This window comes from Vulpes lagopus, chromosome 2, assembly GCF_018345385.1.
Source record: "Vulpes lagopus strain Blue_001 chromosome 2, ASM1834538v1, whole genome shotgun sequence".
Lineage (NCBI taxonomy): Eukaryota > Metazoa > Chordata > Mammalia > Carnivora > Canidae > Vulpes > Vulpes lagopus.
The window spans coordinates 6,392,572-6,407,397 of NC_054825.1; the positions used below are offsets into that span (position 1 = coordinate 6,392,572).

General features: G+C 42.1%; 1 protein-coding gene across 1 annotated transcript; it reads left to right on the top strand.

The window, feature by feature from the left end:
* Positions 1-429: 429 nt before the first annotated feature.
* On the top strand, positions 430-11,017 carry TEX36 (testis expressed 36). Its single transcript, XM_041730677.1, has 4 exons — positions 430-480; positions 6,189-6,320; positions 7,095-7,175; positions 10,721-11,017. The coding sequence occupies exons 1-4, from the start codon at positions 430-432 to the stop codon at positions 11,015-11,017; spliced, it is 561 nt and encodes a 186-aa protein (XP_041586611.1).
* Positions 11,018-14,826: the final 3,809 nt, after the last annotated feature.

Sequence of the window (14,826 nt, forward strand, 5' to 3'; positions counted from 1 at the left end):
TCTCCGAAAACTAAGAAGTTGGGACAGATGGTTACCATGGGGACAATCAACCCCAAAGTCACCGGTTCGAGGACTGAGAGGTACAAAAGTTTGCCATCATCTCCAGGCCATCTTGTTCCCACTCGTTGGACCTGTTAATGGGGCTCCCTCAGCTGGGACCCGGTGGCTCTCTGCCTCACACCTTGAGGAACAGCAGCTGCAAGGACCCTAGTGCAGGAACCCTCAGAGGGCTTAGAAGACTCGCAGTCCTCTCCCATTGTGATGGGGGCTCTGATTCTATGGCAACAGTGGACACCCCTGGATCTCCGCCCCCGGTAGAGGCTGAAGGTCAGGAAGAAGGAGGAGGAGTGTTTTCCAGATGTGCAGAGTTTACGAAGCAGTGGGCAAGCAAAGGAGCCAACCTCAGCCACTTGCAGCTTCCTGCTGAAAATGGCCAAAGGAAGACGCTTCAAACCAGCTTTAGACAAGGACGGAAGATGGGTAAGAATGACCGCGGCTCCTCTCGCCTTTCTCAGACCACGTGGGTGTGGTCAAGGTCAAAGAAGTGAGTCTAGATCCCGCTGCTGCTACTTCACGTGGCATCCGCTCTGAGGAATCCCTTCCCTAGCCTCAGTTCCTTCTCCTGTGAAATGGGGCCCTCATAGCGTCCTTGGAGGATTAAATGGAATAAATCTTGTGTGCAAAGCACTCAGCACACCTGTGAGTGTCCACGAGGCAGGCGGGCTGTGTGCTTTCTCTTCATGACCTCTGTCCTGCCCATACTGAGTGGCCTACGGTATCATGTGTGCTGTCCTCTCCCTTCCTCGAATATGAGCTCCTCGAGGGCTGGAATCATTGTCTTCTTATTTACCGACTGTATCAGAACAGTAATACATGGAAAAGTTAACACTTTTTGCTTGTTTATAAAGAAAAGGAAAAATGGAAAACGTCTTGGAACATTTCAGTCTGAAGACTTTAAAAAACTAACTTTATGGGGTGCCTGGATGGTTCCATCAGTTAAGCATCTGACTATTTTGGCTCAGGTCCTGATCTCAGGGGGGTGAGGTCAAGCCCCGCTTCAGGCTCCAAGCTCAGCACAGAGTCTGCTTGGGATTCCCTCTCTCCTCTCTGCCCCTCCCTTTGCTTGTGGGCTCTCTCTCTCTCAAAATAAATAAATAAATAAATAAATAAATAAATAAATAAATAAATAAACAACTCTTTTTTAAAAAAAACCCTAACTTTACCCACCGGGATGTGAGCTTGGCTAAGCAGCTTTAGTCCTAAATCAGTCTCTTTGTCTGTTAAATGGGATCATAGTGTACTAAGGTTATAGGGCTATTGCACAGATCAATGAGACCATTCACGAGTGCTTAGTATGAGGCGTGCAAACAGAATAACCACTCAATACGTCTTAAATATGTATATTAATGTTATATATATAATCTACATTTTGTTCTTCCCTATATATCCTGCTTCATTCCTCAAAGATTCACAGTAATGTATGGAAAATAGTCACAATAAAGTAGGAAAGCATAAAAAAACTAAGAATTCAGAATCATTTTGAATATATTTTAGAATAAAAGGCTGAGACTAGGAAGGTGTGCTAACATATACCGGCCATGTGACCTACATGACAGCTATTTATATAATATCATCAGATTTGACTCTGAGATTCCTGGCAGCCACAGGAAAATGGCAAATAGGATGAACTACATAACACTAATCAGTATTGAAGAGAAACACCCGTTTCTCAGAGTAAGTAGCTTCCCCTCCTCCTATCACCTATGATATCAGCGACGATCGGGTTTGACCGGATTATCATAAAAAGCTGACTGCAGCCTCTTAACCAAACAAGGGTTTGTATTTCTCAAGTAACAATAAATCCACAAGGAGGCGGGGACAGATGCTCTGAGGGTTCTTTTCAGTTCTCTGTTGTGTCATCTTGGTGTGGATCCTGGGAATGTCCTCTGTCAACGGACAACGAGACTGAAGGCACCTGTTGGCTAAGTCTGTCCCTTTTCTCAGGGAAAACAGAGCTATCCCAGGACCCTCGCCCTGCAGACTTCTACTTTTCTCTCATTAGGTCCCTTGGCTAATTTAGCCACAAGGGAGTTTGGGGAGGCTTTTTTTTTTTTTCAAGCAGCCACATTGCCACCTCAAACCAAGTCAGGGTTCTGTTTCATGGGAGAAAGCAGGAAAGAACATTTCATCTCCTACTATGACCCCAGGACTGTGCCCAGAGCCCGGTCTCAGGTGGAAAGACATTACCTCCCAAAGTCCGACTTGAGCGTTTGGTGTGGGTTCCTTCTGCTGCCAGCACCTCAGAGCATAAAAAGAATAGTGCTGATCAGGAAGTTTCCCAAAGTAACTTGCAGACAAGTTGGGAAAATTAAAGAAACCGTTGGCTTTGAGTCAGCAGCAGCCCATTGGGGAGGACGGTAATTGCCACATTAGAGGTGACAGTCATTTTGCAGTTGACCTTGCTGGTTGTAATCTGGCTGTTGCCGGGGAGGAAAGGCTTTTTCCATACACTTTCACCTTCCTCTTTAATATTGCAGTCATTGTGTGATTGAATGCAGCAAAAAATTCACCGCCAACTAGTTAAAAAGCTATATTTCATGGTTACAATATCCAACAGAAGGGTTTATTTCACAGCTATCATGTTATCACCATTAAATATATATTTTAAAAGAGTGAAATTAAAATGCTAGAGCCGTTTTTTTTTTTTCTCCCAGTGATTTAGTCCATAGACTCCCAGCATACAAATGAACTCAAGTCAGTTGTCATTTGGTGGGCGAGAGGGATCATTCCTGATGCTCCCACCCCCGCCCCGATTTTCCGTAGCTGCCCAGACAGGAGTATTGACACAGCCAGACTGGAGGGAGGGAGCGAGGAAAGGTTCTGGGTCTGGAGGCCCTTTGTTATTATTTATATTCACTTTGGAAGAAGAATCGTTTTAGAACACTGAAAAAATAGAACAGAATGAATTAGGAATATATAGGTTGACTTGGGGAAATTTCTAGGGTGCCCTGTTAAGTGGGGAAGCAAAGAGCAGAAGAGTGTGCATCCTACGGTCCAATTTTTGTAAAGCAAGAGAAGCCCCCCCTGCAGGTTAGATGTCGGTGTACGTGAGCACTCAGCCGCAAATACCGTCTTCTGGGGTGACACAAAGGGGAAGGGGAAAGTAGTCAAAGTTACTCTTAAATAAATAGGCGTGCATGATGCTTAGAAACCACATGGATGATATGATCCTACATATTACTTATAGACACACACGGATGTATGGAGAAGATGGTCACCAATGAGTTCATGGGAATTTGACTTCCTTATATTTTCATGTTTGAATTTTTTTAAACCATGAGTATGTATTACAACTGCAATCAGAAACAAATATTAGGGACGCCTGGGGGGCTCAGCGGTTGAGCGTCTGCCTTTAGCTCAGGTCATGATCCTGCGGCCCCGGGATCAAGTCCCACGTCGGGCTCCTGCATGGAGCCTGCTTCTCCCTCTGCCCATGTCTCTGCCTCTCTCTCTCTCTCTCTCTCTCTCTGTGTCTCATGAATAAATAAAATCTTTTAAAAAAAGGTTTTAAAAAAGAAACAAATTTTTTGTTGTTAAAAAAAAAAAAAGAGAATGCAATGGATGCACTTAGTTAAGAAGCATCTGTACAGTGGAACATGATGGTAAACAGAAAGTCTTCCTCCTTCCTGGTTCCCTACTCCGTCCCTCCTCCTTCAGGTCCCTCAGAGAGCCTGGGCACTGACTCCTGGCTGGTTGGGCACTGGTTGGGGCACTGGCTGGTGCTGGTTGGGCCGCTGGCTGGGGAGCTGGCTCCAGGCTGGCTGGGTGCTGTCTAGGTGCTGGTTGGGATGCTGGCTGGGTACTGGTTGGGGTGTTAGCTGGGACGCTGGTTGGGGTGCTGGTTGGGGCTCTGGCTGGGGCACTGGGTCCTGGCTGGCGGGTTGCTGGCTAGGTGCTGGTTGGGGTGCTGGCTGGGTGCTGTTTGGGGCACTGGCTAGGGTGCTGGCTGGGTGCTGGCTGGGGGCGCTGGCTGGGTGCTGGCTGGGTGCTGGCTGGGTGCTGGCTGGGGTGCTGGTTGGGGCTGCTGGTTGGTTTGCTGGTGGGGTTCTGGCTGGGGCTGGGCTGCTACTGGCTGCTTCCTGGCTGGCTGGGTGCTGGCTAGGTGCTGGTTGGGGCGCTGGTTGGGGTGCTGGTTGGGGCACTGGTTGGGGCACTAGCTGGGGCGTTGGTTGGTTTGCTGGTTGGGGTTCTGGCTGGGGCACTGGCTCCTGGCTATCTGGGCTCTGGCTGGGTACTGGTTGGGGCACTGGTTGGGGTGCCAGCTGGGGCACTGGTTGGGAGCTCGTTGGGGTGCTGGCTGGGGTGCTGGCTCCTGGCTGGCTGGGTGCTGGCTGGGTACTGGTTGGGGTGCTGGTTGGGGTGCTGGCTGGGGTGCTGGCTGGGGCGCTGGTTGGGGTACTGGTTGAGGTTCTGGCTGGGGCGCTGGCTCCTGGCTGGCTGGGCACTGGTTGGGGTGCTGGTTGGGGCGCTGGCTGGGGTGCTGGCTGGGGCGCTGGTTGGGGTACTGGTTGAGGTTCTGGCTGGGGCGCTGGCTCCTGGCTGGCTGGGCACTGGTTGGGGTGCTGGTAAGTGGTTGTTTCACTGCCCAGACCCCTATTCCTGCTCTCCTCACCCTGTGTGCACCCTGAATGACTATTCAGGAGTGTTTACTGAAAGTTCTTTCATTCGGATGTGTTCTGTAAATTAGGTATTGTCATTTTGTGTGCACGGATTCTCTATTTACGTGAGTGAGGCTGGGTTATAGATCCCATTCTGGTTTTCCTTTTTCCACTCAGCATGTGTTTAAAAGATGGCTCAGTGGCTGTGTGTCACCTTGCCCATTGCTTCTCATTGCTGCCGAGAACACCCCACCAAGTGTACAACGTGTACAATATGACCTCTCCTCCTTTTTACATAAACGGTAACATGCTGAACCCACTGTGCAGGCCGCGAACAGAAGCCACCTGAACATACAGTTATGCTGCGACGCGAGAAGGAATGAGGGAGACTAGCAGCGTTGGCCAGATTCCTTATAATCCAGCAGAAAGGAAGCAGCAGGGGCCTGAGGTGTGGCAGTGGTTTGGGGATCGGGCAGGTGACAGCTGTGAGCACAACTAGAACCTGCTAGTACCGGGCACTCTGTGGTGCAGGCATTTTCCCTTTTAATCACATCTACTCAGTCAAATAAGTCTTATGATTCCCATTTCACAAATAAAGAGACTGGGACTTGGAAATTTCAATCTCTTGCATCAGGCTCACCTCATAGGAGAGAGAGCTGGGATTGGACTCAGGACCTTTGAGTCTACAGCCTGTGACCCCACCACCAAATTACGGTTCCTCCCTTGTTGGAAGCCCTCGGTGCTCTGACCCTGGGGATGCCTCGGCTGGAGGCCGCTGCCACCTTGAGGTCACCCCCTCTTCCTAGAACAACCCACACCTGACGACTGATCAATGAGGGAGCACAAGAGCTCAGTCCCCTTGTCCTGGCTCAGGACAGTTCTGAGAGACCATCCCATGCAGAGAGAGAGAGAGAGAGAGAGAGACCCAAGGCTTTCTTGGGACCACCTCCCTCTGCTCAGTCCTGCTTCCTAACCCCCAACTCCTGCCGTTCACGGGGAGATATGGGCAGCCTCCCCAAATAGTCTTTATTATTATGCTTTGTATCCGATGCCCTATTTTTATCCTTGTGGACTCTTCCCACCCTCTCCCAGCAGAGACTCAACTGTGTTTTAGAATCCAGCTCCAACCTGCGGGAGGTTGGCTCACCCCTGTGAACATAGGCTGGATCCCCGTATGGGGAGCGCCCTGACAGGAGGGGAGTTTCAGCCCAGTTCTATCTTCTCTGAGCACATGGCTCCTGCCCCCCGGGTCACACCCCCTCGCCAGGCAGCGTAAGCGTTTCCAGGCTCCAGTGCAGCAGGGGTGGCCCTGGTAACTTGAAACAGCTGGCAGTGATGGCCTGGGGCCATTACAATATTTTTTTTTTTGTCTTGGAAAGAATACTTGAAAATTACAAAAATTATGCCATTTCCATCACACACCAGAAGCACCCAAATGGCATTTTAATCACGTTACGGAGGAAGCCCCGATACTTGGCTTTGAGACACAGATGTGTCTGGTTTTAATCACAGCGTGCGCTGGTTTTCCAGTTCCCTCAGATCGGACTAACACAAAAGACACCAGAATCCAGCACAAGTGCAATGTTAAAAGAACCCCACCGTCCGCATTTGTCTCGGCAAGTAGAAGAGAAGCTGCCACCCATCTACAAAGTTCGGGAGAAGGTGAGTCCAGGGTGCTGGCCAGAGCCGCACGTCCCTGTGGCTCTCCAAGGGGGCAGCCCCACTGGCATTTCCAGGCAGTCAGTTCCTCTTTGGAAGGACCTGCTCTTTTGTCATCCCCTGCTCCCTAAATGCTGGTAGCATCTCACCTCATAACCTGGTCACTGTGACACCCCAAATACTCTCTAGAAGGAACTATCTCCTGGTGCAGACAATCAAATTAGGCTCCTCTGTGGACAAGACACACCGCCTTTGGTTACAGCTCGCAGATCATTAGCATGCACATTCTGCCTCCCTGGCCACTTCATGAACAACTTCGAGGGCATGAAGTGGCCGGAAGGAGCAGCAGGCATGGCCGTCACCCTTAGCTAACTCCTGCTGCCTGTTGAGGCCTCGGGCTCTGGGCTGCCAGGATCCTTGTTGGTCAGATGAAGAAGTCGGGTCTTGATGGCCTCAAAAGTCCTTACCAGCTTTCAATTCCATGATCCTATACACTTTTCCTTCCTTGTCTTCAAAGAAGGTGTTTTGAAAGAGAATTTTTTATGATTTTCTGCAAGGTCACCAGTAAGGCTGAGTTTTAAAAAAACCTTAAGTTGATGTGCACACCAATGACCTCGCTGCCCGGTGCCGGTTGCTCCTCTCCGGTGATGGCCTTAATTTTTACTCAGGGGTCACTCTGCTTCCTCCGTCTTCCTTTCATGCTACTGTATGTCGTTTCTGAAAGCACATTGGGGTTCTGATGTGTGTCTTTCCGTCTCTTCCCTCACTCTTTTCCAGCAAGCGGTCAATAACAACTTCCCCTTCTCTGTACACGACAATCGGCACAGCTTTCAGAGTTCTGGATGCTACCTTGACTCTGTGAGTATTCCTCTCCAAATTCCTAGTAAGACTGGGAGCGCCACTGGGAGGCACCTGAAGATAGAGGACTTTCCTCAAAATTGGAACAAGATCAGAACTCATGCCTCGTAGCAGTTTTTTAAAAAATGCATGAAGCTCTCAAAGTTCCATGCAACTTTCTACACCGCCTTCTGCCTACGTTTGTGTGTACTTCATGCTTCTCAAAGTGTCTTCTGGTAAACTGTCTCATCCATGAGCTTTCTTGTGAAGATCTATAATGGGAAGGAGGGGTTGCCTGTGTGTCTCTGGTGGACAGAATGCAGCCCCATAAGGAGAAGTCAGAGGGAGGAGAGCTTACATAATACAGAGGACTTCTCAATGACTATAGAGTTGTCTTTCCCTAGAGGTGGTGAGTTGTCCTCAGTGGAGAAAATAAAGTCTGATAGCACTTGTTAGTGGTGGTTATCACAGCATTCTGACATGAAAATATAGTGAGGTGCATAATTTCAAATTTTCTAGTAGCCACATGACATAACAAGAGGTAAAATTAATTTTAATAGTATATTTTACGTAAGGTGATAGCTCCCCAAATTATCAAATCGACATGTAATCAATATAAACATTTTTTAAAGATTTTATTTATTTATTCATGAAAGACACACAGAGAGAGAGAGAAGCAGAGGTATAGGCAGAGGGAGAGGCAGGCTCCATGAGCCACACGTGAGACTCGATCCCGGGACTCTAGGATCACGCCCCAGGCCAAAGGCAGGCATCAAACCGCTGAGCCACCCAGGGATCCCAACATAGACATTTTTTTATGAGAGATTTTACATTCCCTAAACTGAGCCTTTAAAATCCAGATTGGCACCTCTCCATTTGGAAGACCCACATTTGAAGTGCGCAGGTAGCCAGGGGTTATCAAATGGGACAGGGCAGGGTTAATATTATGTCAGATGGAGGGTTGGATCAGGTGATCTCTGGGAATCCTTACCAAATCTGAATGCCAATGGTGGTGGTGATGATGATGTACATAATCCCCATCATTTATTAAGCATTTGCCATATGCTAGCATCTCATACTATCTCATTTAATTCTCATGCCAACACTTCTGACTAATACTCTTGTTATCTCTAATTTAAGGATGGGGAACCTAATAACAGGGAAGCTAAACAACTTGCCCAAAGTTATTCTTTCCTCTAGGCTACCATATCTAAGCTAAATGGAAGTGGTTTAACCTTGAAGTTCTGGTTTGCCCCTGGCTGAGTGTTGAATACAGATCCAGAATATTCACTCTGCCTGCCTCTCTAAATGGAATGCTTAAAATGGTTTTCTAAATTATCAAAGTAACATATATGCTTCACAGCTTTTAAATAATACAGAATTAAATAAAAGTTAAAAAAAATTGCACTCTTTCTTTCCCTCCTGACAAGGTCACCTTGATGGCTCACAAGGTGGGTTTTTGGTTTGGTATTGGTTTTTTGGTGGGTAAAATTGGAGAATTTTTTTTTTTTTTGCAATTTACATGCAAACGTGCACATATAAGTGTGTATCTTGATATAATAAACAGAGTTGTACCACATGTATTTTTCAGAGCTATGTTAGTCTCATAGAAAATACTGGAAGCTTTCCAACTTTCTCTACCTTTGGGAATAGTTTCCATAAGGTGTGGACTTTCAGTTTAATGAGGTTTACATAGAATTTGCCCAAGGAATTATTTAGATTTGATAACATTTTTTAGAGTAAGTTTTGTTTTCGTTTTTGTTTTTACTGTTTGCCCTTTCAATGTCTTCGTTGGTTATTAATATATTCAATTGACTTCTTGTGTACTTATTGCTGATTTGCTGATACGTATTTACCTAAAATGTATCTATTTCTTTAAAAATTTATTGGTGTAACAACTCCTGAAATACTCTTATTTTGCTGTTTTTAAAATGTTTTTTGGTTGCATATTTCATTCATATACTTGTAGCTGTTTTTGTTAATACACTTATTAAAACTATGAATATTCCTCACATTATTGCTTTGGCTATATTCCAACAGTTTTTCTAACTAAAGTTTCATTGTCGTTTGCTTTTGAATAGTCTATGATTTAATTTTTAATTCTAAAATTAATTTACAGGAATGTTTTGAATTTTCTAAATGGTTAGAATTTTTGAGATCATCTTTCACTGCTGATATCTAGTTCTATGGATTATATGTTTTATAGAATATGGATTTTGAATTATAAAGATTTCCTTCATTATCTTATACGTGATTAATTTTAACAAGTGCTTCGTGAGTACATTTTTTTTAAACAAAAAGAATATATATCCCCCATCTGTTGATTACAAAATTCTTTATTTTATTAAAGACTATTAATGATGTTACTCAGATTCTTCATATCCTTTTCTTAATTTTTGTCTTGACTGTCAATTTTTCCTTGTAAGATTATTCTTGAGTTTCTAAATTCTTTTTGTCTAATATAGTGTAATGTCATATCTTTCTGCATAAAAATTCACGAGTATTTTATTTTCTTTGTGGCTTTGATTATTTATCAAAATGAAGTATCTCTCTTTACATACCTTAGTGTTTTTAGCCATGCATTCTAGATTGCAATATTAGCTTTGCCACTATTACTTTCTTTTTGCTAACAACATTCGTTACTTTTCCCTTTGTGCCTCTAGAGCCAGTCATCCCCTTTCTCTCTGCCCAGGGGCCAATCTGTGGGGATTACATTCCTCCCCTTGGATCTGGAGCCCTTGCACTGTTCCCATGGGTTTCCCCATGAATAGTCTCTTCACTAAACTCTCTTCAAATTACTCTAATTTGAATGTGCCACCTGCTGCTATTGTGAATGATATTGGTTCTTATGAAAAGACAAACTCACTTTGCTACGGACAGTCTTTGATTTGCGATTTTTTCCAGCTTACCATGGATTTATCAGATGTTGCTCCATGGTGAGTCCAGGATGATCTGTAATGTAAAGTCTGTGTAATCTAATGTCTCTTTCCTCTCTTTTGTCTAAGCATAGTGTTTTCTCTTAATTATGATCTGATTGAAAGTACAATTCTGAATTCATAGTAGTTCTGGGCTTCGTGTACGAGGTCCTGAGAGTTAATGAGGAAGCCTGTGGGCAGAGTCCCAAAGGTGTTGCTTCCTTCACAGGAAAGATTCCAGCCTCTGTGGACTTCTTGGAGGGAGAACCGTTTATTCCATTGAATGCTGGAATGCAGCCAGGAGTGGATTCACTGAGGAGCCACCTGGGTGCACAGATCCTGCCCAGGGTGCCTGGGAGTCTAGGCTGGCTAGTAGGCTGTTTCCAGCTGTCTCTCTGGTTCTGACCTCTGTGTCTCTAGAAGACCAGCTCCCTTGGTGGAATTGGAAGACTGCAAGAATAATAACAACACCACCTGCATGCTTTGAGTGTTGATGTATAGACTTTAGCAGATCGGTAAAGGATACCTCTTGTAATGTTTGCCATATTATGCATTAAGACATAGGATGCTATGTAGCTGGTTTTACTAAAGACCTCAGAACTCTGTGACCATGAATATTTTTCTCCTAAACTTCTTATAATTCTTCCCCAGGGCCTGGGACGTAGGAAGATCTCCCCAGAGAAAAGGCAACATGTTTCAAGAAATTTCAATCTCTGGGCAGGTGACTATGTTCCATCTTGTCTTGATGGTTTTTCAAATAACCAAATATCATATGTCTATCAAGAAGTTGTGGTGGTCCCAATTTTTAGACGTTTCCCAAGACGTTATAATGAGAAATGGAACTCTTTTAAATTTATTCCTCAGAGAAGCTACACAGAATTTTTGAAAAAGAAACCAAAAGTAAGGTTTGCTATTGACAAAAAACTTGGTTCTTCACTGGAGCCCTAGTCCTTCCAGAAGGTTATTGATGAGTCTTGTAATATTGGTACTGCCCTGAACATTCAAAATGGTCAGTGTTCTCCTAGTTGACATAGGATTTGTTTAAATTAGAGATTAGAGATTGTACATGCCTTAATGCTGAGGTGAAGTATTCTTGCAGTGATAACACAAAGATTCAAGTCCTTATATTGAAAAACTAGAAAAGCTACAGATTATGTTACCACTCCCTGCCTTTAAAATATTTTTGTTTTTAAATAAGGTTGAAAAATATTCAAGTCCTTCTAAAATAAAGATATGTGAAGATATACACATTTTAAATGAAAGTCTTTTAAACGAAACTTTTTTTTTTTTAAACGAAACTGTTTTTAAATGAACTTTAAAATTGCCACATTCACTTTGGGGGGAGTTTTAAAAATTATGTAATTAATATATAATTACATTTTCAGTTTGAAAATTCAAACCGTACAGAGGTAGCAGGAGTTCCCCTCGATTTCATCACATCTCTAATCCTTGTCCTGTTCCTAGAAGTAATTAACCATTTGTTTTTATTCTGTGCATTTATAATCATATACATATGTAGGACTCACAAATTTTGAACATAAACTGTTATACAGCATATAACACTCTATAACTTTCTTTTGAAGTATCTACCAATGTATTTTGGCAGTTCTTACTATGCCAGTATGAAGAGACTGGTTGGCTTTTTAAACTGCTGCACTGTATTCCTTAATACGGATGCACCATGTTTTTGAAAATTATTTTTTTAAAGATTTTATTTATTTGTTCATGAGAGACACACAGAGAGAGGCAGAGACACAGGCAGAGGGAGAAGCAGTTTTCCTTCAGGGCACCCAATGTGGGACCCTGGAATCACGCCCTGAGTCAAAGGCTCAACCACTGAGCCACCCAGATGTCCCCTGAAAATTATGTTATTAATGAGCATTTGAATTTCTTCTACTATTTTTGCTGTCAGACCTGGTACTACATGAACATTTTGGTCAACCTCTTTGGGTGCTTGTTTATATGCACCTCTGGAGTAAAATCTGAAAAGTGACCCTGTTAGTGCTAGACTGAATGGGATGCACAGTTGAGGTTTTAAAAAATACTCCCAAATTACCTTAGAGACTGGACACATTAAACTTCTACCAACCGTAGCTGTGCTTTTAGGTTTCTGCCCCCTCAAATTATCTTTTATTGTTAAATTTATTTTTATTTTTTAATTTTTAGAAAGGAAGGAGAGAGAGAGGGAGAGAAAGAGAGTGTGTGAGAGAGAGAGAGAGAGAGGGTGGGGAGGGGCAGAGGGAGAAGTAGAGAGAGAGAATCAAGAATGCCCAGTGTGGAGCAGGGCACAGGGCTAGATCTCACAACCCTGAGAGAAATCAAGAGTCAGATGCTTAACCAACTGAACCAATCAGATGCCTCTCAAATGATCTTTTAGATATTTAAGGATGTATAAGAAAAAAGTGACTTTTCTTATTTTGATTTCTCTGATTATTGGCGAAGTTGAGCATCGTTTCCCACTAAATGGTCCTTTGTGTTCCCCTCCTATAAACTTAGCAGTGTCACCAGCTCTCAATGCTAACACTGTCTTGTTTATATTTGGATACTTTTCCTAAAGATGAATTTTAGAAAAAGCTTGTCAAGTAAATCCATTGGTAATTTGATAGAAATTTCCCCAAATTTAGAAAATAATTTATAGGAGAATTGATATCCTTAAGCCACCCTGAATTTCACCATTTATCCAAATCTTCTCTTAAGTTCTTCAGTAATGTTTTATAGTTTTCTCCACATAGTTCTGATGTGTTTATTTTCTATGTATATTCCTGCATATTTTGAACTTTTGTGGCTATTTTGAATTTTTTTAAGTTACAGTTTTAGGTTGATTTTGACTAATGTGTAAAAAAAACCTATTGGTTTTTCTATGTGAATCTAGTATTTGACACCTATATAAACTTGTAATAATAAATATTCCAAAAAAATAAAGTTCTAATAAATTTTCAGTTGATGTTCTTGGATTTTCTATGCAGGCGATTATATCACTTGTGAAAATGATAATTTATATCATTTTTAACATTTATACATCACCCTCATTTTATGGCATCAGGTACAATTTGAATATTAGTATAGAATATTATTTTATTTCTGAATATAATGGAGCTGCTTCTACTCTGTTGCTCTGAAGTCTGACTATTGCTCTAGGTTTTAGATAGGTAATCTTTATCCGGTTAACGATAATCTCTTATTCTTTGTTTCTCCTCCCCAAGCTATTTTGTAAAGTCCATGTAACATATGCACATGGGGAAAAAGAAAATAAAATTAAACAGTGAAAAATAGTTTCTCTGAATCCCTGACTTCAGTTCCCATTTTTTTCTCCCAGTACCAGCCCTACTGATGGACAGTTTTTTTACATGCATCTTTTTTCAGGTAGTCTGTATAGAGTTATTCTCTCTCTCTCTCTCTCTCTCTCTCTCACACACACTCACACACACACACACACACACGCACACACACACATACACGCACACACACATCTTTAACAAACACCAATGGTAGATGCCATTTTTACTATTGCTTTCTACTACTCCACAACCAACTACACTTATGAATGTATCTTTGAAGTTTTGAAGTCATTCCTTACAAGTTCTTATAAATCTATTTTTTCTGAAAACATAGTTGCCTGGTATTTTATTATATGGGTGCAGCATGGTCCTGGAATCTTCTCATGGCCATTTATGCAAGTTTCTGTCTTTTCCTCCTATAAATGTCTTTATATATAAATATTTGTATCCATCTATGGACTTTTCTGTATGGTAAGACTTCTAGAATAAACTAGTCCAACCAAAGAGTATGTGGATTTTAAATTTTAGTTTATATTAAATTCTTAAAATTTTAAGATCAAATTTTCTAAAAGAGGCTGTGCTCCAGCTTACAACTTCACCAAGAAGATGTGAGATATGAGTGCTTCTATTTTCTCACACTTGTGCATTATCAAACTTTTTGATATTTACCAATTTGTTAGGTAAAAAATGGTATCATATTTCAATTTTAATGTCTTTCAGTGTGTGTGTTGCTATTGAAAAGCTATTTTTTTTTTGCTGTGAACTGTTTATCTGTATGTATCTTTCACTAATTCTTCCATTTGTCTTATTCTTTGTCTTATTCCTTTGTCTTATTCTTCAATTATTTTGAAGATGTATGATTTCTTGATATATTAAGATATCGAGGGTTTTATATCAAATGTTGGTTATTCCCTTTTTGTTACCATATATGTATTTTTAACAAATAGAACTTGTTTCTTAGAGAAGTTTTAGGTTTACAGGAAAACCAAATGGGAAGTACCCAGTTTCCATATACCCACTTCCCCTATTATTAACATCTTGCACAGGTGTGGTACAAGCCATGTTTTTAGTTCTGCATGTATTTTCATGTAGTAAAATGTATGAATCTCCTATTTAATGGCTTCTGAATTTCATGCCTTGCTTAGGATCTCCTTTGTTTGAGATTATGAAATAATTCTAAGTTTGTTGTAGTTCTTGGTAGTGTATGGGGTGACATTTTAGCACATGATATTTTGACACTTATTGAGATGATCATATAAATTTTCCATATTAATCTGTAAACGTGGTAAAGTATATCGGTAGATTTTCTAATGTTGAACCATCCTAGCATTTTTAGGGACAAACTTTAGTTGTTTATAATAAGCTATATTATTATTTTGATAAATTGAGCATTTGATACACAAATTTTTAAAGTATTTTAAAATCTATTTTTTAAAAAAGGTTCATTTATTTATTTTAGAGAGAGAGAGAGAGCACAGG